This window comes from Aythya fuligula, chromosome 1 (assembly GCF_009819795.1).
Source record: "Aythya fuligula isolate bAytFul2 chromosome 1, bAytFul2.pri, whole genome shotgun sequence".
In the NCBI taxonomy this organism is placed as follows: Eukaryota; Metazoa; Chordata; class Aves; order Anseriformes; family Anatidae; genus Aythya; species Aythya fuligula.
In genome coordinates this window covers 145,635,990-145,660,259 of record NC_045559.1, presented here as the reverse complement: position 1 = coordinate 145,660,259, position 24,270 = coordinate 145,635,990, and the positions used below count along the sequence as shown (strand labels likewise).

General features: G+C 38.7%; 1 protein-coding gene across 2 annotated transcripts in view; it reads left to right on the top strand.

Annotated features, from left to right (window-relative positions):
• Nucleotides 1–24,270, top strand: part of COL4A1 (collagen type IV alpha 1 chain) — a 128,089-nt gene that overhangs the window by 31,291 nt on the left and 72,528 nt on the right. For both annotated transcript variants that reach the window (XM_032192592.1, XM_032192582.1), the window contains exon 2: nucleotides 17,295–17,345. In XM_032192592.1, coding sequence (XP_032048483.1) covers nucleotides 17,295–17,345 — 51 coding nt within the window. The remainder of the gene's footprint in view (nucleotides 1–17,294; nucleotides 17,346–24,270) is intronic.

The window sequence follows — 24,270 nt, the reverse complement described above, 5'->3', positions numbered from 1 at the left end:
TATAGTACTCTGCAATTTCCAAAATTATGAAGCTTATTTTGATTTGTACAGAGGAAATACTAATATTAACGCTAATGCTATTGCTAAACAAAGCTTTGCCAATGTTTTTCAGTTTTCCAATAGCATTTCTCATGACTTTTTTCTTTTTTAGACTTGAAATCTCTAAGAATTGTGCCTCTCCAGCAATCTTCTCATTCAGCATCTCAAAGCTTGTTAGATGTTCAGAACCCCCCAAAGGCCTTTTGACTCACATAGCTTATTTGGCATCACTGTTGTCTCTTTTTTTGAGGAATTGTGGCAAGGAGTCAGATACTATGGGTGCATATCAAAAGAAACCAGCCATCTCTTCTTTCAGCCTGGACACATTTTCAGTTTTACCAAACAGTATTCATGCTCATAACCATTCTGCTGCTGTGTATGGCTTGTAAATCTTTGTGGGGTATGTTTGTTCGGGGAGGTACTGTGGGATGAGCATGTTTGTGACTAGAGATGCTTGGATTTGAAATTCTCTCAAATACTCTCAATTAAAAATTAGTTCTGTCTTGTTTAGTTGTAGTTGAATGAAAAGCCAGGTACAATAAAATTGCAATGTATGAGCTTGGCTGTGTTCCTGCAGAGATGTCTGCAGGTTCTGGAATCTCAACGTCTTTCTTTTTCTCCTGGGCAACCCATCACTGTTCTTCGTACCACTGTGTCAACCAGAACTCCTAATCCCACATCTCTACGCTTTTTCCTCCTTTCCTTTCTCCACTGCTGGAGTACTCCGAGTAGTGCCAGTCTATGTTGATGCTCTAGATGTCATGCTGGACAAAGAAATGAGAGAAGGGTTAAAAACCCATAGTTAGGTTTTGTAGGTGGGAGCACTTTTGCTCCACACATTTCCTGGGCTTCCAGTTTTCTTCATGGGTAATGATAGAGATGTAAACTCTTCCATTTCTGATGATTCTGAGAACTACTGCAGGCTTCATAGGTTCATTATTAAAAGCCTGTTAAATAAAGTAACTTCTGTTTCTTTCTAGCACTATATACAACTTGGATGAAATGTTTTGTCTTTATCTTAATAGGGTACTTTGTAACCCAAATTATTTTACTTGAAGATCAAATAAACTGTTAGAGACAGGGAACAATAAATATTGTAAAAATATAATATAAATAAATGCCTCATTTAAAGAGAGCACCAGTGAAATTAAGGGACTAAATCTCTTGTAAAATTTTTGCTTACATTAACTCAGGTTAAAATATGCTTATGATAACTTTATCAAACAGACCGAATCTGCCCTAAAAGCTTGAATTATTTCATATTTGACTTCTTTTTGTTGTTTCAACTTCTGAGTTACATCAGTTAGACAAATGATCCGTGAGCAAATCCAAACGGAGTTACCATTATCTGTGTGCATGAAATGTGAGCTGGGCTCCAAACAACTGTGACTGTATCTTAAAAAGATTTTTGTTTGTTTGTTTACTAATTATCCTCTAGTTGCTTTGAAATTTGTCAATTTTTGATCTTTAGGTTACGGATTTCCAATCTATAAGACAGTCAAGACGGATGACACTTTTAATTAAAAAACAAAACAAAACAAAACAAAAAAGCAACTAGAAGGTTTTCATGAACTCACATAAATTCAGCCTAAAGAAGAGTGCCAAAAACCAAATGACCCCGGGTAGTCGTGAATATTTGTGACACATCTTTAAGGCACTAGTCACAAATTTAAGGTTATGTGTGGGCAGCATTGATTCCCTTTCAGTTAATGAACCACTTTTACTAAGTAGATGTAGAGCTTTTGAGAATGTCAGTTTTCTTTTAACTCTTTGTGTGGTGTAAATATGTGGTTTTTTTTTTTTTTGTTGTTTGCCTTTTTTTTTTTTTTAGAAGTGTTATTTGGATGTGTGGTTTAAAGTGTGGTCTGTTCTAGGGAATGATTTGGGAATACATCTGGCGCATTAAGGATGTTGCCATGAGAATGACATGTTCTGAACTTTGAGTTTTAGTACGACTTTTGCAGATGTGCTGGCATTGAAAGGCGGTCTCGTGATGTGGCTTTGGGTGGTTTTGCTTACATTTATCACTTTTATTCCTGTTTTTTTGAGGACACTTGTTACTCAAAATTGTCAATATTTGCATGTCTAGTAGCGGAACCGTTAAGCTGAACATTTTTTAATTAGTTAATCGTAGTCAGAATGTTCTGAAACAGCCAGACTAATTTATAGCTTGTAAACAGCTTTTCTCCTGGCACTGAAATGTCAGTGAAATACTGTAGATCACAAGGATATATACAAAAGGATGCAAACTCAGGTTTTCACAATTAGAAAATTTTGTTTTTTTTTAATCAAAATTACAAATTCTGTGTTCGGCTAGTGCTGCCCATGACATGTCTTCCAGAGTTATTCACGGGCTGGGAAGTCTCTAGCAAAGAGCACTGGGAAACTCGTTCTCAACATCCACAGGAGTGCCCGGAAATTTGCAAGTTATGGCATGAAGCCAGGTTGGTAATGCCAATGTGTATGATCATTTCTGACAAACTAGAAGCCTATCAAAGCTTGCAGTCACATTACAATTGACTACTGCAGACAATTCTGCTCTTTGGAAATTAAATGAAGTTGGTCAAGCTATTCTGAAAAAAAAAAAAAAAAAAGAGAGAGAACACCATGTCTTACAAACCAATGTTGAAAGGGGTTATGAAGAGAAGTCATATAGGTTTAGAAAATGGGAAGTAACTATCAAATTTGTTCAAGAAAAATTTAGACCAGCTTAACTTTAGAGATGCTTTCAACCTCCTTTCACTACTACCACTGAAAATGGAAGTATCTTTGTTAGTAAGTGGAAGTTACACTCTTGGAAAAGGAATTATGATCAATAATATTTCATTTAAAAGGTAAACTCAGGGGACCTCCATCTTTTTCTAATACAATGGCATGCAGTAGCTCATAAATACATCAGTTTAACAAATTATCTAAGCGCCTGGTATAACTAAAGTGCTGCAGAAGCCTACATTAGTTTTACATCAGACTGATATAAAGCACAGGTCCTCAATGGTTCAGTTGCTGGTTCTGCTTGCATCACCTTGCCCCTCAATTGCGGCACCATTTTTTGGATTGACCTTAGCATGAAGTTACCTCAAGAAGCTAGAATAGGCCATTAAGAAAATGAGGGAAAACGCCACTGTATTTAGTCCTCATACAGTTTAGTTCCAGGATGAATTTGATGCATGTCAGTGGCAATGCAAAAGTGGGGATAGGACTGTAGGAAGGAGAGGACAAACCTGTGGCAGGTCCCACCAAGACTGTATTCCATGGCATTAGCTATCAATAACCACCCTTTCAGTGAGTCGTGGGAGGAATAATCTTTCTTGTGTGCTGCGTGTTGTCCTTTGGGTACCTTGAGCCTCCTACTGGGAGGATATTTTTTGGAAGAGCTCTGGAATTTACACTTTGCCCTTTTCTGTAGTAACCCATGTTTATTAATTTCTTATATATATTTGACAAATAATGAGATCTTTAGTGCTTATTAGTGCATTTACTGGATGGATGAGCTTACTCGCCTGTATTTGTTTTTTAATTCTAAATAACGTGCAAAGCTCTTGAAGCCTATTTGAGTCTGCTTGCTTGTCAGTGGAAGAAATCTTATTGCTGAACATGGCTTCTTTTTACTGTTTTTAAATAAACTACTCACAAAATATTTACAGCTCTATGTCAATCTTCATCAATGTTTGCAGTCCTCCTGACCTTTACATGTGGAATGCAGGTTAGGCAAATGTTTAATTATACTCAGCTGTAGCTTTTCCATCACTCAGGAAGTTGCCACAGAAAAGAATGGATTCTCTTCTATATCACGTTATTTCCGTTTCTGCATTAAAAACTATTTATTTTTATTTTTGTACTCAGTTAGTTCATCATTCTTGTAAACTGTCAGATATTAAACACTTTCCTGGTTGCTCATGAAGTAGGTTTATTTACTGAATGCAGTCAGCAACTGAAGTGGTACAATAAAAATTACGTTGCATGTTTTATAGGAGGAAAATAAATAAATTTTTGTCAACTTCCTGTCTAGGCAACAAAGAAACATAAAAGAAAGAGAGGTCTGACAAGTTTGTTTCCTTTTGCGTCTGACAAATGTTGCACACTAAATATTTCCTGTCTCTATTTTGCTCTACTGTGGTCCTGTTCCAACATTCAAATTTTTACTGAAACTGGATTTCAAATGTGGATTTTGAAAAATGTAATTTCGAGAAAACTGTGTCTGTTTTTCATTTGGGCCAGACAAGTAAATTAGAGTACACATGGCTAGTACTGATTTTTTCTTGTGGCTAGGTTTTAAAAATGTTGAAGGACTACCCATTGACTAGCCACATTGCTCAAATTGAGTTCAACAGCAGAAAAAGAAAAAAAGTAAGGTCTTTGAAAATTATTCTAGACTAGTCTTGAATTCCTGATTTTGAGACAAAATTATCTTTAATGTATGCAGTTATTTACAGTTATTTACAGTCTAGGTGCAGTTATCATGCACCTAGAATTTTGCAATCCAATAGCAAGTGAAAACATTTTCTGGAATTAAGACCTGATTTGTATAGAAAAACTGATGAAAAGCTACTGGTGTATTGTGAAGAGAGAAAGCAGTACATAGTCAATGATATCCTTAAAAGGAGGAAAAGATAGAATTGATTGGCCTGTTAAGGTGCAAAGGAAAAAAAACTCCCAATTATGGATTTTTAGGAGTCCAAACAGAGGTCTGGCTGATGATTTGTTGCAAAAATATTAATTTAGCTGAACTGAAGTTATAACTTTAAGCTTTAGAGAAGATGACCTGGTAGATGTTGATTAGCGGTTTGTTAACATAGTGGAGAAAAATGCATGTAATAAACACCTGGTCCTGCTTGCAGTCCAGAATTTGTGGTAGGATTATAATACAAATACCCCTAAAATAGATTTCACTTCAGGAAATTTATTAGGAAATGATGTTCCAATTTTAAGTCCGCTTGCTATAGAACTGGCTGTCCACAACAACTGGCTGAAATCTTTCACTGTAGGAATTAAAAGCATCTTTTTATTGTAGCAGTGGTTTTGTTATAGGATGAACCTATTTGGAAGAGCTTTTAGATCTGTGTGGAAAAAAAGGTGGGTTTATAAAATGAAATTTTGTGTATGTGTATATTTTGGCTGGCTGCTAAGCAGACTAAACATGCTGCATGCATTTGAAATCCAGTGTTTGACAAGGCTGTTGGAACTGCTGTGGTTACTGCTGCTGTTTCCAGAATACCTTTTGGTTCTTAAAAGGTATTAATTGCTCATTAGCAATCTTATGACTCTTTGTTGAGTCTGCCGTCCAGAGTGAGGCTACCACTGTCACTTCTTCACAGTGTTACTGAGACTAGTGAGCTAACCCCCTATCTAGAAGAAAAGAGACTTAATGTGTTTTCTTAATGAAGTCTTCTAGACTGTTCTGATAATTTATGCAATAAAAATTGCATGCAGTCTAGTAGGTTTTGATAGCCTTCAAATATTCTAGCAGACTGTCCTCTTTCGATTTTACTCACAAATTATATATGCTTGCACTATTCCATGGAGGTCAGTAGGGATTTCCCTTAAGGCTTTCCTTTTAGAAGCTGTGGAATTTCACAAGTAGGGGCAAATCTTGTTTGCTGCACAGGATGCTGCACCTCTTGTGAAATGGGGCTGTGTGGGATCTCTCCTCCGTGCAGGTTTAGCCACAGTTTCAGGGAGCAACTGCATGAGTTGTCTGCTCCTGGAGCAATCTGTCTGTCCTGAGAAAAAGGGCGTAGAGCCCTTACTGGTACTTGGACTTGGAGCTGGGCCATGGACATGTACATGAAGCTAAGTCTTTTCAGGAGTCACACAGAATCAGACTCAGGAGTGGGGAGAGGTAAAGGATAAGAAACTGGTTATAGTGAGTAGAGGACTTAGAAGGTGAAAATAGATGCCATTCATGCAGTATATGGGATGTGGAGGCAGGAGGCCTCCTGGGCAAGGAGTGTGGTTCCCTGGCAAACCTGCACATGCATATAACCTTCCCTGGTGAAAACTGGAGTTGCATAAGTGAAAACACAGTACTCATAGCCCACACAAAGGAAAGCCATGCTCAGGCAGGGGCATTTGTTTAAAACACAGGTCTTTATCTGTACTGGACTGTAGGTCACCTGGGTTCATCCTCAGGGCCCAGGCCTAGAGGCTCAGGAGTTTTTCTTCCTGGGCTTTTCTCCCATTCTTCAGTGCCTATCCCCACCAGGAGGATTTCGCCTCTCTGTTTATTTAGTCTAGGCAACCGGTAGCCAAGGGAGAAGCCCTCCACTCCCCAGTGCTGTACTGTTTTCAAGTTGTTACTTTCAAATCTATTTGTTTATGTTGATGTCCGTGTTTATCAGCTAACGGAAGGGAAAGCACCGCTCACCAACTCACTGTAAACATTTGCAAAATTGCTCTACTGGCTTCCTGCACATCCTTCCTCCCCCGACATGTCTCCTTGGCCTTGAGGTTTACAGAAAAGCCTGGAGATGGGTAGGGTCGCTGAAGGTGGCATCTCCACTGCATACTCACCCTTTCTCCACCATCCCTGATGTAATCAGGCATTGTAGGTGCCAGGAGAGTACTGGTTATAAAAGTGAAAGCCCAGCAATAGCTCTGGACAGACACATGGCCCAAAGGGAGGTCACCTTTCCCTCAAGGTAGCGGCTGAAAGGGGAACAGCCTTAACAGGATGCCCACCTCGCATGTCATGGACCACCAGGCACATCGTTCTGTCCCTGTGCAGCGCCTTCACTGCCCACGTGGATGTGCAAAGACACATGGGCTCTGAGGGTTTTTTGGTGTCCTGCAAACCACCATGATCAATGAAAACACAAGTGAGGATGCTGGGTGGTTATGAAGGATGCCTTCTCTCCATTGGAGGTGTTCTGCCACACAGGAGGTTGGCCTGTGGCCACATGGCTGCAGAGGTGGCACTTCTGCAGCACAATTTTCTGTCCTTCCTGCAAGACTTGTTTGTTTAAGTTAGCAATATGGGGTATGGGAGCTTCTCATCTGTATCTCCTGGCTCAACTTTGCCTCTTCACAAAGTAGAAGAGTAGGATGGGAATTATAGGCAGTGGTTGCCATAACTGAATTAAGAGAGGATCATGCCTTTTGGAATGTGTTCCTGGAAATGCTTTTCACTGAATAGAAGGTAGTCCCAGATTATACTCTAATTCTCAGCTGCCGATGAAGAACAGTGACTGTTGTACCAAAGGATCCACCTACTCTTGTGTGCTACTGAAACCTGGAATATTTTTCACTTCTTTGAAGATATAACTAAAAATGGAGTTCTTAAATAGGAAAAGGGTACAAAAACAACTGGATAGACAGTAGTCCCTTGGTAAATACAGTAGTCTCTGTTTGCTGGAGGCTAAACAATATGTGGTAGTCTGTGGATTTAGATCTGCTTGTACGTTTACTAATGGATGGGTTTGTATTATAACGATAATGAGATTAGTTAGTATTTGCATTAGTTAGTATTCTGCACAGTTTGAGCTGTGCAGAACAGAGTGGCATAAGGTGATATTTTGAAAACTTTACTAAATAAGCAAATACCTTGATTCTTGTCAGAGCTTCCTGTAAAGGATTTTAGTTTGAGGAAATGTTTGCTTTAAATGTCATTTTTGTCCAAATATGGAACAACAGGAATAGCTTTATATTTCCTGTGAACTGACTGGAAGCCCCCAGGATTTGCATTGCTTTGTGAAAATGATGTTCACATCAGCAGCAGGAAAGTCGTGTTCACAGAGCAGCTTTCAGGGGACTCCCATGACCCTACCTCCAGGACAGACCATTGGGGAATTTGGAAAGGAATGTCAGAAATGAGGTCCCTGTGATGAAACATTTCAGATCCAGAAATCTGGGATTCATTTGACTAAGATGTGACTGTTCATTTATTACAGCTTTTTACTGAGTACTTCTACCAATGCTAATTTTAAAAATAAATATTTTCTGAAATAATTGTATTAAGTATTAAAAAAAAAAAAGAGACAATATTTTTTGAGTGGCCAAAATACACTGGAGATCTCTGATAAGTATCTGTGATCTGTCTGCAGTTTTTGTGTGAACATCCTGAAGGATTCTGGTAACACTAAAAACAACAACAACAAAACAAATACAGCCTCTGGCCAAACAGAAGAAAAACTTGCCAAAATCTACAAACAGCCCCTCATGTCCCAAAAGCAATAAAGAATTTATTTCCAACTATATTATATAGAGATTTATTTGTAGAGAACCAGTTTTGTGAAACTTGTAAGAGGATTTTAAATAAAACCAAAGTTGAATTGTTGTAAATATTTCAAATTTCATTGTCCATGATGATACTTCAGACAGTAAATTCTCATTTCTTTCAGTTATATGCCAGTTTGGGTGAGACTTGCTTAAAGTTTCCCTCAGATTAAAAGTGGTACTTGCCTGATGCATTGACAACGGCAGTGCCACAGTTTTCCACTGTGTACGATTGTTACAGGACATTTCTTATCTAGTCTAAAGCTATTCCTAGAAGATGTGTTAGGAGAACAACTCTGCATTAACAGAGAGCAAGTGGGGACCACTTCTGCTTCTTTCTGTCCTACCCATGTACATCAACGTACATCCAAGGGAGGTCTTCAGCAGTATGAGAATTTTAATTCTTCTTATGCATGCAAGGTTTAATGAGTCTACAGAAACTGGGTTGCACTTATTACTGTTGCTTAAACCTAGGCATCTAGAACCATGCGAGAGACTTATCAGACATGGCAGATACTACCTGGGACTGAGGGGAGAGCTGTTGCCACCTGGCTTGGAATCTGGAGGCAGGTGGGATACCACAGGACATCGTGAATGGCACTGTTCTACTGTGCTCTATGAATACTGGATTTACAGAAAATAGAAATGACACAACCAAGGATTTTAAATAGCTACTACATGACAGAAACTTTCAGTTACTGCTGACTAGAGCTGAACTTAATTTGGAGACCTAGACGTGGAAAGCTGTAAAACCAATAAGCCATCCCTTGGTTCAAGGAATTCCCAGAACAGTCGTAATAGTAGTCCGTCCTTGATATGCTGGGTAACAAAAATGGACATGAAGATAAGTTGCCAAGTTTTTAGGTTGTTTGTGTTTTTTTTTTGACTTTGAAGAGAAGGAAAGAGACAGAAAGACTGGACATTATAAATATTATAACATTATAAAATCATAAAATATCCTCTTCTCTCTATTATTTATCTGTCTAGTGATATCTGAAATAGGTGTCTTTACAACTGAAATGAGAGCTGTCCTGCATTTCTGTTCTCTGCTTTAAGTCCTGAAAGTGAAGGCATGACAAGCGTTCCTCTTCCTGAACCATTTTGTGGGTTGAAGTTCATCTGTCAGTCCAGGACAGTTGGCTTCCTACTAACTCCTGAAAAGGGCAGACTTCCACTGTTTAGGCATATGATCAAGGCCAGTCTTTTAGCACAGACATCGCCAAAAAGCAGCTACCCCTGTCACAGCAGAGCGTATGGGAATAACTGAGTGAGTGACTGCACCAAGTCACCACTCTCTCTCAGCACTTCTGACAAAGCTTGAACTGCTAAATCTCCTGTGTGTGAATCTTCCTCTGCTTGCCCAAAGTACTTTTCTAATGCTTATGCCAAGGTTTCCATTGATGAAATATACTTAGAATAAGTAGGCAAACAGATACCATGCTAATTATCAGTTAAAGCTAATTGTCATCAAAGTAATATGTTGTATAATTAACTTCAAGCTAGCCTTACAAGTTGATTCATTCTGAAGTGAAATTTTCTGTTCAGATGCTACAATTAAACTGACTGTTTTTCTGATGACAAAAGAGGATACGTCCCAATCTACATTGCAACAATTGCTCCATTTCAAACACTAATGAAGGAAAAGTATAACCTTTAAAAATGAAAAGCTGGTAGATTTTGATCAGGATTGGGTGAGTTTGTCAGCAAGTTGGTGATTTGATGAAAAATACGACTTTAGAATTGGTGAAATAAAAAATGTAAACCATATTCAAGGAATAAAACAGTAAAAGAAATTATTAAGAATAACAATTTTTTAAAAAGAAATCAGAGACATTTTTGAGAAATGCTTTAATAGTGCACTTTGACTTGTTTGATTTTTCATCATTTGCTAAGAGCAAAGAAAATATACCTGGACTCAGAAAGGAGTTGCTTTTTCATTATGGTATTTCCTTGAATTTTGAAGATACCCGTGTTCAGTGTAGTCAGGGGGTTTTGAGTACCTGCTTGACAGCCTGCACTTGGGATATCTACTCTCACACTGCTGTAGTGTGGTTCCATACCCAGCTGTTGTGGAGGCAGGATGAAAGCAGGTGAAAATGCCTTTATACTCCACTGCTTTGCACATTGAGGAAGATGCTCAGGTTCCCATCTCCGATCTAATAAGATTTCAATGTGCCATGTGAAATGAAATTATTTCAGTGGGAAAAAGGGGGGTCAGTCTTGCCTTTGAAATGCTCCACAGCACATCATGTTTCTTGTTCTTCTGAGAGAAATGAACTCAACCCTCTGAGGCAGGAGGTAATGTATAGCACAACTTTTAAGTCTGGGTCAAATACTTCATGCAAAGCTCTGTTTTGAAGGAGGAATATGACTTTGAGGTGTGGTAGTTCTGTGTTAGTGTTTTTGTTGTTGTTGTTGTTTGTTGTTTTTTTTTTTTGTTTGTTTTTGTTTTTGTTTTTTGTTTGTTTTTTTTTTTTTTTGTTTTTTTGTTTGTTTTTTTTGTTTTTTGTTTTTCCCCTTAATTATGGCAAGGAAGAATTGTGTTCTTATAATGAGCAGTCGGTTTGCTTTGTGAAAATCCTAGGAAAAAACGTAGGCAGGAAAAAAAATCATTTTCTTCCACAGACTTTCTATCAACCAGGAGATCAATACATAAATTAACCTTACAAATATAATATTTCAACATGTACTTGTAGCTAACACTTATATTAATACTGATCCATACCTTATCACTGTAGTCTGTAAAGACCTAGAAGTTCATAAGTTAGACATTTAGGTCCTTTTTAATAGATTAAATTGGATGTTTCTTGCAAATATTTTTATCCTTTTGTATAAATACAGTATGGTGAGATAAAGAAACAATGAAGCTTTTCATCCTGCTATATTTATTTCAGAAAAAAAAAAAAAAAGAAAAAAAAAAAAGGAGAGGAGAAGGAGTTTATACTCTTCAAGTATAGCAACCTGTTTCCAAAATCTAAAATAAATCTAAATCTAACATTACAGGGACAAATAAGACATTCTTTCTTTTCTTGTTATCCTTTTTGTTCTAGCTAGATGCAACTCAGAAGTTGTAGCAATGTGATTTTTTTTTGAAGTTGTTAATGGACTGAAAAATCAGTTAAGAAAAATATTTTATCTGAGTGTTGCAGTTAACTGATTAGTAGTGATTTCCTCTGATGATATTTTACATACAAAAAGAACAGTTCAGCTAATTCAGTGCAGTTCTATCCAAAGGGTAAACATGGGAATAGTAATGCAGCTAGGGAGCTATTTTGACATTCTGAAGAGAAGAAAATATGTGAAGAATTTGAGATAAGTATCCTGCTGTTGGCATCACTTCCCTGTTCCCGTATTTGGTGGGATGTGAAACTGAAGACATCTATTGATCCAGTTCTTTTGTCAGCTACATGAGCTGTACATATGTGTGCGCAGGTAGAAGTGCAGTCTTTGCTATGTAGAGATAAATCTCTGCTGTGATTAAGATAGCGCAGGGGAGGAAAGATTGTCTGGTGGGAGGAGGTTGAGCTGTCACTCGAAGCTGTCACAGAAACATCCCACTGACATAACCAAAATTGGTGTTTGAACTGGGAATTGGTGCTAGGATGCAGTCCAAATTGGGATTTGAACTAAAGCAAAGCAGACAGGGAAATCTTTACTATTCTCATCAGAAAACATGATCAGTGTAATGTCTAAACACAAAATGACATTTTATAATGAATAAATTATGAGATGAAATAAGTATTTTTGCTTGTTGAAGCATTTCAGATATGAATTAGAAACGGTGAATAGTCCCAGAATTTTAACATCTGTGCTAGCCTCATTGGTCACCTGTTCACAAGGTTTTCAATCACTGGCAAGACATTGCATTTTGGTGTAGGGGAAGTGACTATGTGCCCTGGAATGCGATTTTCAACACAAATAACGTTGAGTAAACAGCGAGAAACATATCGGGTATCTGCCTTATACCTGTGGTGTACAATGCAAGACTGGAACTAGACTGAGGCCAATGCAATTGGCCTGTGCCTGCAGGAAACTCAACCAAGGCTGGGCTGATATTGTGGGATGGGAAACTGCATTCTGTCGTGAAAAAAACACTTGTGCGAGAAAGACGAGTGTCCAGGAACCAGCTCTGCCTTTGTGCCCTTTGGGTGCTCTCTGCAGCCTCCAGACACGGGGCATTTCCAAATATGGCTGCCGTCTCCCTCGTAGGCTGCTACTCTGGCTGTTTGTATTGTTCCTGTACGTGTTCCAAGCAATAGTCCTCGACTGCCAGGAAAGTAGCTGGACGGGGAAAAATAGACCAAAATGCGAAAGTCTGTAGTCTGACAGATGTGTTAGAAACGGAATTGCAGAGCAGAGTTTCTCCCATCCGCTGCAGGAAGTTTCAGCAGTGCTGCTCTCAGGGCTGAGCACCCCTGAGGCCTGAGTAGGCAGGGGCTGGGCTGGGTGCTTTTAGGGCTTTCCTTTAGCATGATGGTAAACAAATGTCTCTCCTTTAGGCAAATATTCAGTCTGCATGAAGCACATTCCCACACGTGATGTTAAAATGGCATAATCTTTTTTGTAGTTTTATACTGATTTGCTAGCGTGATTCACAAAGCTTATCAGTTGCAGACAGTCTGGGAGGAAGAAACAGAACGGAAATGCTTGTCAAAAAATAAAGCAATTTGTACTGCTAAAATGAGCTTGTGCTTCTGGGCTAACTGGTATTTTGTGGGAGGAGTAAGAAGAATGAATGCCACCAAATATTATCTAACAGGCTAGCCTGAGCTGCAAGGGAGCTGTGGCTGTTTGAAACCTGCTAGCTGGCCATGCAGAGTAGGTGCATCTGGCAAAGATCTTTGGGTCAATCTAATTAACTGCTACACAAGGAATAAAGACCCTTCCTTTTCAGTGCCTCCCCCACTACGCATTATACTTCCTGCACAGCACCATTCCTTCTCTGTTTTTTTCACTTGGAGGACAGCAGTGATTGCTCCAAGCTCCATGCGGTTCCTGGAGAAGACACTGTTTCAAAGAGGATGCCTAGGAGATAGGACAAGAATATTTTTCCCATCTCTAGCCATGTGTGGTGGGAAATCACAAACTGGATTCTTCATATTAGACTTGTTCTAAATCAGAACAATTTCAAGTAAGAGTAATAATTTGCATAGTTTCATCTCACTTACCTTGAGATGATTATCATTTTTCCTTCAGGATGAAGTTTCACATTTAGGACTTGATTGTGCAAGGTTCATAAGTCATTCCTAAATGAGCTTCAGAAATGCAGATCTCCATGTTCACTGTTCAGAAGATACTCAGATAAATTACAATACTTTTTGAGGAATGAGGAGATATTATAATTCTCCATCCCTGTAGCCCTCTGTATCCCTTAGCCCTCTAATTGTCTGTGTGTGTACACTTCGCTCTCCATTTTTACCCTTGTTCTCATATGTAGCCCATACTTGCTTATTTCGGTCTCTCCTGCTTTGTCCTCCAAGGTGTGATTCATTGACATTGAAAGCAAACATCCGAAATAGGTGAGATGAATCCCAGCCCAGAAATGCCTGTTTCTTACTGTCAAATAAAGGGAGACTGCAGTGAATAGATGTTTGTAAGCACAGTAGGTCAAATTAACACAAATCCTTATTCCTGTACCTGCTATAAACATCTTGTTCTCCCAGTTTCCCACCTCATTACTTAAATGCCCCTTTGACCTCCTTAAACTGACATTTGATCCATAAGCTTTTTCCAGTCTGTGCCTCCCATCTTCCCAGATGACCAGGAGGAAAAAGTTCATACTTCTTCCTAGCATATGCAGAATCTTGTCACATCCTTTAGATTCAAAAATAGGCATTGGTAGCTGCAGATAATGTTATCCAGTAGAGGCTGTCATTGTTAGCCAATCTTCCATCTGTTTATAAAGGTTACAGTCAGTAACAGTAGGAGATGATGCTACTGTAAAATAAACATGGAATTTTGGAGTACAGGTGGCGTGCTCTGGCATAGTAGGTTACAGCACTTGACTGCAAATAGGACGTTATGCAGCTGTGCCTCCTGATGCTCTGTACTTTTTTACCTTATGTTTTTCTAAACTGAGGCTTAAGAAACAGGAAAAATGGAATATAATGAAGTCATTTTTGGGAGCACAAAAGGAGACCTGAAAGCACAAATCCATTCTTCTGGCCATGCCAGATTTAAGAACAAAACCCAACTGAAAATAAATAGCAACATACCTTTTTCTAAAATGGTGCATGTTAAATAACAGGCTGAAGGAAATATGAGGGGATTAACATGAAAACAGATGTTTATAATGATACAATGACGTATTTTAATTACATTCCCAGATGCAATTAAAACAGACTTCTTCTGAATTTAAGGGATGTGTTGATACAACTGATAACATTCTACATGATGCTGGAGGAGGAAGTATGAGCTGCAGGCATGCGTCCTCCAGCTGTGATCTCATCAGGTCTGAAAAACTAAGAGAGGTTGTACAGGGTCAGTTCTTGAAATGGGAGGCCCAATGCTTTTCTGGGCAAAACCATGTACTGCAAGAAGTGAAGTTGATTATTCAGAGAGTGGCACTTTTCCCTATTGGTCAGTACTGAGTTGGCGTTGTAGCATGTGTTGGCATTGTTTTCAGATCCAATTGTCTTTCTACAGTATAATGGAAGAGAAAAATAGGAATGTTGTTGCTTTATATGAATGTGGAGAAAATTTAACATCAAACAACAAACTCAGCAGATCTACATATATATATATATATATATATATATAAAGATAGCATCAAAAGCAACAAATGCTTCAGGAGCTGGTATTTTAGTTTTATTGGACAGCCTTTAGTAATTTTATTTTAAGCATTAAAACCCAAGTTCTCTTTGATGCTTTGCTTTAAAAGTAAATGTACTTAAAAAGTGTTACTGTATTATCAAACTTTCCTGAGTGAGAATGTTTATTGGTCTCTTTCCAAATTTAGAACAGTTTGGGTGCATTTGCTCTGACTTCCCAGCAGCACTGAGGTCCCTGTAGCTTCTGTATTCCGTAGGCATGAAGGGATGGATGCTCAGCATCCTTGCTGAGAGCTCATTCTGGAGAGATGCTGCCCCTGACTGCTTCCAGTTAATGGCTTACTAGGACTAATGAAGTATCTCACGTGCATTAGTACAATATTCAGGGATATACATTTTTGCTTGTTTTCCTCGTAGTTTGTTTCTGAGGGGCACAACAACTATAAAAGTGATAGACTGCCTGAGTTACTCACCAGCTGCTTCATGACTATGAGGAGGAGAAGTAGGAAGTAGTCCAGATGTACTTGAGAGTGCAGGAGTACTTTGGTAACACAGAGCAACCATAAGCTTTCACTTGGGCATCAGTTAATCTGACTTCTCTCATCTGTTACCAGCTTTCATGTTTTGCAAAAATATGAACGTCTCTTCATGAGTATGTGATAGAAATCTCAACCATTTAATTATTATTGACTTAGAACAAACAAACAGACTTCCAAATCTCTCAAGTCTCTGTCTCTTGGCTTATATGAACAGAAGTGTGAAAGCTTTTAATAGCATTTATTCTCATTGAGCTCCCATCCTCAAACATCTAAAGCAGGAGTCTTTCTCCCTTACTTCTGAGGGAAGTTACACTTTGGAGTATTTCAGGTATTGAGATCAGCTGTCGGGACTAGCAGAGCCAGCTGCACAGTGCACCGCCCTTCCCTCCTGAGATGAAGACCCCCCTCTCCCAAATTCTCCTGTCCACCTGGCCTCCAGAATTTTACTTTACAGAATCCAGATAAATTTGGGAATCTGTCAACATTTATGCTGAAGTACTGACATTTTCTGGAGGTAGAAGTTAACTGCATCTAGACTTTAGTTTATGTAGTGTAGAAACCCCGTAAGGTACTGCTGTACTGAGAAAACAAAATCTTTCAGGAAAAGAATCTCTGCAGTATTGACTGGAAAGTAATTCAGACTGGCTATGCCTTTCTTTACTCATGTGTTTGCATACATTCTTCTGCTGCAGTGAATGTGCTTTTCCTAAATGGAAGATTTCCCATCATAATGACAATTACAGTTTGGCATTACAGAAAGCAAGAAAGGAGATCATCTGAAATGTAAAGTAGATGTAAGAAGGGACCAGAACCCTGGAGATAGTCATTGCCAGTCCAGTAAACATTAACAATTGTCTCCTTATCTAATGTTTAAGATTAGGAGCAGTTTACCCTTTTGAAGGCTGTGGTTTGGCTTGATTTTGTGAAGTATTTGCAGATGTGCTTGTTTAGATAGTGTACCATGGTAATTATACCAGTATTTTAATTTCCTTTAAAAACTTTTTTTTTTTTTTTTTTTCATATCTGAAGACTGCAAATCACTGATTAAAAAATTGAGTAAATCAATATCAAGATCTCAGAGTAAAGACCCAAAGGGTATAGACAATATTTTGCATCTTCAAAAAATAATCAAAGACTGTATTTTTCAGGTCTTCTGTTTTCTTCCTTAACTGTGGGAGATAAGTCATGAAATACAGTTTCCCCATTCCTTTCTCCTCAAAGCAATGACATGTATTTATAGAGATTAAGTATGCGTGCAGCCATTTATTGATGAACTGGTACTAAAGAGATGCTTCTAAGAAAGGATTGATTTTATTTAAAAAAATCTGTTGGGCTTTGAATGTATAAATGCAGAAGAATCCTAGAGGCAAGTTCAGAAGTTGTTTTGAATTGGGACTTGAGACTTTCATATTGTTAGATGGAGAATATGCATGTGTTCTGGAATAATTATTTATATTGCAAATGCTGGCCCCGAAATACAATGATTTAAAAGCAATACAGCATTTTTATTAATGAGTAAAAACTACAGCTTTTTTTTTTTTTTTTTTTTTTTTTTACAAAATCGTCTTTGACTGTGACAGAATGTACGTCTGTATAAAGATAGCAAAGTACTGCATTGGGCTTAAGTGGACATTCCATGTGCTGACCACCCTGCTGATATCCCTGACTTGTTGCTGTATTTTTTGACTGTCACCCAGTTCAGACAATTAATCTTCTATTTCTGTTTTATTTTCAGGGTTGTTCCGGTTGTGGAAAATGTGACTGCAGTGGAGTAAAAGGGCAAAAGGTGAGTATGTCAGCTGTCTCTGCTTCATTATCTCTCTTACTTAAACCACACAGTGTATAATCTACTGGGCGGCAGGTCAGCCGTGGGTTTCCCTGGGCATTTGTATCACCATAGAACATTGTCAGGCCCTTTAAGCAGTGTTTCCAAAATGCTGCCGCCTCAGTATCTGCAGTGGCAGGGGGCTGGAGGCTCGGGGTGGGAAATGCCTAATGCCATCACTGTTGGGTGAAGCCCCCAGCCTGGTGCTTAGCCATGTCCTCTCTCTGTCCCCACTGAGCGTGATGCTGACCCGTCAGCCTCACCTTTCTCGTGCCTCATCTTTCCCATGCCTCACCTCCAGACTTCCAGTGCAGATCTTGGTTTGACATTCTTGACCACCTTTGGGAGAGAGGTGAGCACCTCCATTCAGAAATGGTCCCCTCAGTGCTTTCCAGGAAGTCTGTGGGCTGTGATGCATCATAAGCAACATACCTTGACCAGGGGTCAGGTAACCCCAGAGGCAATGACATCCAGTAGGAAGAAGGAAGTTGATAATAAACTCAAATACAGAAAAATATTTCAGATCAAGGAAAAAAAAAATTTCCTTTTTTTTTTTTTTTTTTTAACAGAACCTTGCAAATCTGTTCATTCAGCTGTGCAAGCTCTTTCTGTGTATGAAACAAAAAATATGTATTAAAGGTTTCTTTTGAAGCAAATAGCAGTGAAGAAAAAATACAGTGTACTTAAACATTCCATGAATTCCCTCTGCAAGTTACCTACTTCAGTAAATATTGTAGACACTCAATCACTTTCCTTATCTCTTTCAATTTTGCTGTAGAGATTTTAATCTACACTATCTTTGGTTGTGCATGCACATGTACTGTATATCTACCATTACAAATGAGTGTAAACCAATGGTTTTATCATCCTGTGATTGCAGTGGGTACATTTTTCAAGGTAAGTTGTTTAGGTCACCCAAAGGAGTACTTAGAAGAGTGTTTTTTTCTTTAATTGTTGGCTTTTTTAATATGTAAATACACATCCAGTTTTCTACATTGTCTCATATGCGATAGCTACATATTTACAGATGAGGATTTTAAGAATGTTTGTTGGTGGCTTTTCTTTGGTGTTCTCCAAAACAGAGGAACGTAAGTGGCTTAATTAGAAAATAAAGCAGAGATAATTTTATTTGTAGCAGAACGTAGATTAATTTCTGAGAAACATGAAATGTGTCAAGTTAGAAAACATCTTTAAGATGAAGTCTCCTTTTTTTTAATGACCAATTATTATCTGTTTAATAAAAGTCAGCCATCTATTAAAAACAAATAAGGCAAAAATTAGCTAAGGGTCTGGAACTCTGAAATTGTTCCTTGATATCTTGATCTTATTTTTCAGTTACAAGTACAAATGAATTGTAGAAAAAGATAGATATTATATAACAACTCTCATGTTGAAAGCCATTAGTTTGCAGTTCATAGAGTATGCCAGCATCTTGTAACTAGATCATTTTAAAAAATGATAGTTTGGGGAAATAAAATGTAAAACACTTCATTTGTTTTCATCTGTGTTCTGTGAGAACAAAAAAATTGTTTTTGCACAGAGTTACATTGTTTAAAGGTAAATTGTTAAATGATAGTGTTTGTCACTCCAATTTTATGAGTACAAAAGCCAAATGGTCCGTACCAATTAGTACAAGACCTGAGAAGAGTCAATGAGATAACAGGAAAGCGCCGCCCTATGGTTCGTAACCCTTATACCCTCCCTGATGAGTAAAATCCCTTATGAAGCACAAATAGTTCAGCGTTAGAGATTTAAAGGATGTCTTCTGGGCATGCCCACTGGATCCTGAAAGTTGGGATATTTTTACATTTGAATGGGAAGACCCAGAAACAGTCCATAAACAGCAATATAGATGGACTGTTTTGCATCAGGGATTCACTGAACCCCCTAATTTGTTTGGGCAAGAATTGGAAAAGATTTTAGAAACATTTCAGATTCCAGAAGGGGTGAAGTTGTTACAGTATGTAGATGATTTATTAACATCTGGGGTAGAAAAATCAGAAGTAAAAGAAGCCACAAACAAACTCCTGAATTTTTTAGGAAAACATGGGTTAAGGGTACCTGAAGATAAAGTACAGTACGTAGAAAAAGAGGTTAGGTATTTGGGACATTTAGTCTCTGAGGGTAGATGAAGAATAAACCCTGGAAGGATTCAGGGAATTGTGCAACTTCCTCTCCCTAGAACAAAGAAGGAATTGAGAAAATTTTTAGGTTTAATTGGATATTGCAGACTGTGGATAGAGGCATATGCGCAGAAAACAAAGAAATTATATCTCAAATTACTGCACAAAGAATCCAATATAGTGAACTGGACTAAAGAGGAAAAAGTAGTGGAAAATTAAAAAAAAAAAAAAAAAAAAAAAAGATCTTATTACAGCACCAGTCTTAGCTCTTCCCGCCCTAAAGAAATAAATGTTTTTATAACTGTAAGTGAGGGTGCTGCTTTGGGGGTCTTAACCCAAGAGTGGGGAGATAAGAGGAAAGCTGTAGCGTATTTGCCTAAATTATTAGACCCCGTGTCCCAGGGATGGTCAGAATGCATTCAGGCAGTAGCAGCAACTGCCTTATTAGTAGAAGAGAGCAGGAAATTGACCTTTGGAGGACAACTGATTGTTGTTACCCCTCACCAACTGAAGACTGTTCTCACTCAGAAAGCAGGAAGGTGGCTGACAGACTCCAAAATAATAAAATATGAAGCTATTCTAATTGAAAAGGATGATTTAACTATAACTACAGAACCTGTTTTGAATCCTGCCTTCTTCTTGTCAAAGGGAATTGAAGATCCAATGAATATGGAACATAAGTGCTTAGGTCTAATAAATTACCAGACAAAGATAAGATTAGATTTACAGGAGGTGCCCTTAGAGGAAGGGGAAATATTGTTTATAGATGGATCTTCTAGGGTAGTACAAAGGAGGCGATGCAATGGTTATGCCATCATTGAAGGAACAGATGGGAATGTTGAAGAAATGGCAAAACTGCCTAGTAATTGGTCAGCTCAAACTTGTGAATTATATGCATTAGATCAAACATTAAAGTTGTTAAAAGGAAACAGGAAACTATAAATACTGACTCATGATATGCATATTGGGTGGTACATACATTTGGAAAAAATTGGGAAGAAAGGGGCTTAGTAAACAGCAAGGGAAAGGAATTGGTCCATGAATAATTAATTAGACAGATTTTGGAAAATCTGTTACCACCAGAAGAGACTGCTGTGGTGCACGTGAAAGGACATCAAAAAGGAAACTCCCTACTTGAATGGGGAAGCAGAATTGCAGATGAAAAGGCTAAAGAATCAGCTTTGCAATGACAAGTAGAAGCGAAGCTGCTTCTTGTACCTGAAATAAAACCTCCACCTGAAAAGCAAATATTCAGTGAAAAAGAGGTAGAAGCCTTCAGGGAGTTAGGAGCGAAGGAGACTGAAGGACGGTGGATTCTCCCTGATGGGAGAGAAATGGTAAATAAATAATGAGGGAAATTTTAGCTGTTCTACATCAAGGAAGCCACTGGGGAGTCCAGGCATTGTGTGATGCTGTATTAAGAAAATATGTATGTGTAGGCATGTATACCATAGATAAGTAGGTGTGTAATAGTTGCATAACATGCCAATGAGTGAATAAGAAGGTCTGCAGAAACAGCCTCTGGGTGGGCGGGAGCCAGGACTTCGACCTTTTCAAAGTATCCAAGTAGATTTTAACTGAATTACCTAAAGTAGGTAGATTTAAGTACTTGCTAGTATTAAGTGACCCTTTGCCAGGATGGGTAGAAGCTTTTCCTTCAGTATCAGCAACAGCTAGTGTGGTGATAAAGGTAATCCTGGAACAAATAATCCCTAGATATGGGGTTGTTGAAAATATAGACTCAGATCAAGGAAGTCATTTTACTTCATCTATTTTTCAAGAATTAACGATAACCTTAACAATGAAATGGGAGTTTCATACTCCATGGCATCCTTCCTTCTCCAGAAAAGTAGAACGAATGAATCAGACATTAGAGAAACATCTGTCAAAACAGGTTTTAGAGGCTAAGCTTCCCTGGACAAAATGTTTACCTTTTGCAGTTCTCAGAATTTGAACTGCTTCTAGAAAAGATGTAGGAGTTTCACCATATGAGATGTAGTTTGGGCTACTGTACCTGGGTAGAAGCAGTGAGATACCTACTTTTGAAAATAAAGATATTTTTCTTAAAAACTATATACTTGGATTATCTTCTTCCTTGGCACCTCTCAGGATTCGTGGACTTTTGGCTCAAACCCCACCTTGTACATTCCCTGTAAATTCATTCCATGCAGGAGATTGGGTCCTGATATGTACCTGGAGAGAATCAAAACTCCATCCTGAATGGGAAGGACCATTCCAAGTGCTACTAACCACTGAAACAGACATAAGAACTGCAGAAAAAGGTTGGAGTCACTATACTCGAGTGAAAGCATCCGTTGACCCTAGTACCTGGGAAGTTGTTCCTACAGAAGACTTGTTGGAAGTTAAAATCACAGAATCACAGAATTGTCTAGGTTGGAAGAGACATTAAGATAATTGAGTCCAACCCCTGACCTAACACTAACAAGTCCTCCACTAAACCATATCACTAAGTTCAACATCTAAACATCTTTTAAAGACCTCCAGGGATGGGGACTCCACCACTTCCCTTGGCAGCCCATTCCAATGCCTCACAACCCTCTCAGTGAAGAAGTTTTTCCTAATATCCAACCTAAAACACCCCTGGCACAACTTTAGCCTGTTCCCCCTCTCCCCCAGGCACGTGGGAGAATAGACCAACCCCCACTTCTCTACAGCCTCCTTTAATGAGCGATAATCAAAAAGAAAAAAATCAAAATCAAAAAGAAAAATCTCATAATAGACTCTGAGCAGGATAAAAGCTTACAATTGTAAACTAACCTTTTTATTTTCACAGGTAACCAGTAAATGTGACTTGAGATTGGGAAAAAGGACTGGACTATACAGAATTGGAGTGCCTCCAAGGCGTTTTTATTCTAGTAACAGTGTGCATCTTATTCTTTATATTGATAATTATTTGGAAACCTACGATTTAAAAATAATGACAGGGAGAGGTCAATTATTAATTTTTATTCTGGTGATTGTATGCCTCAAAGAAGGCCTTGGCCAGCTGGCAACATGGAAAAAGGAAGACCAGATAATAGGAGCAGCAGGATACCCTGTCAAGATGTAGGTGAACGTGACAAAAAACGAAATACCACAAAGCATCACATTTTATGCTTGTGAGGTGTTAGCTTGTGGAGATTTAAATGCACAACGACAATTAAGCAGTGAAAACAAGTATCTGTCCTGAATCTAAGACTAGTGGGCTGTATAAAGGACTCCTTTGCCCAGGATGGAGTAATGTATGGTGCATAACCACTTATAAAGGATGGACGTATACACCCAGTCCAAGTAATAGTTTAAAGGCATTAATGAGCCAGATTAACATATTTAAAGGAACTGTTCAGTCCAACTGTCACCCTCTACAATGTAATCCCATAACTATAACAATTAATAAGGCTGGTGGCCTTATTAACTGTACTTTCGGTCTCGGAGCAGATGTGAGTGGGAAAGACCCAACATCCAGATCTAGGATAGCTGTATGGGATCCACCCTCTATTGTCACCAAAGGTAGGGAGAAACGAGGAGAAAGCAAGAGGCCTTCTTCGAAATGAGGCAGTTGTGACAGTTAAATAAATAAAAGATCTTAGGCAAACAATTGAGATTGAAACAGGGTATTGGAATGTGAATGCCTGGATAGAAAGGGTCAAATATACTGTCCAGAGTCTCAACCATAGCAATTGCTATGCTTGTGCCTCAGGACGACCGATTTCCCAGATAGTGCCCTTCCCATTGGGGTGGACCAAGGACTCCCAGGGAATGCAATGTATGATTGCATTGTACCAAGAGAAGACTGCCTGGGGAAATGAGGCCTGTAAGTCTCTCTCTTTGTTATTCCCTTCCTTGTATGATAGCGATACCGGGGTTCCCCCTGTATTCTCCACAGCTGTAGGTAACCATACAGCTTGCCTCTCACAGCAGGGTGTGAGTGCTACCCAGCACCTGGGAGAGTTTGCCTTGTGTACAAGGACCTTGAATGCTACCAAGGACTTGATGGGAAACTACTCAAGACTGGAGATCCCTAGGGCAGATCTCTGGTGGTACTGTGGAGGAAAGATGTTATGGTCCACCCTACCATCTAATTGGGGAGGTACTTGTGCAGTTGTTCAATCAGCTATACCCCTCACCCTGGCATTTGAAAGACAAACAGCCGCTGGTTGTTGCATTATTCCCTGTGTAAGAGGACTAGTCCATCAGTTAATTGAAACTGCACTATTGAAACAAAATGACCGTGGAGCCACCACCTTACTAAGATACTATGATGATATTAGAGGAGATAGAAAGCAAAGAAAGTGAAGAAGAGGAAGATATCTACCAAATTACACCTTAGAGAAAGTTTTGCAAAAATCACCAATTTATAAAGAAGAAAAGGGGGGAATTGTGGGAACAAAAATGTTTTTGCACAGAGTTACATTGTTTAAAGGTAAGGAATGTGGTATTGAAATATGCTTGCAGTGATAAGAAAGCTTAGTAGACGACCTTGTAAAATGCAGACAACTAGACTCCTTAGAGCAATTAGGTGAAAATAATGGTGTCAAGTCTCCGGCAACTGAAGGCCATGTATTGTCTGTGAAGCATTGGATAGGTTGTGAACCTGGATTTCCCAATCAATGGGGTAACAGGGGAGGGTCCTGGGTGTTGAGAAATAAAGTATATAAACTGTGCTATGTGACTACCAGGTGTGCTTCTGCTTGTGTCCACCATTGCAATCGTGAATAAAATTGCTACTTCACTGAGATCCTTGCCTGAGCCTATGTTACTGG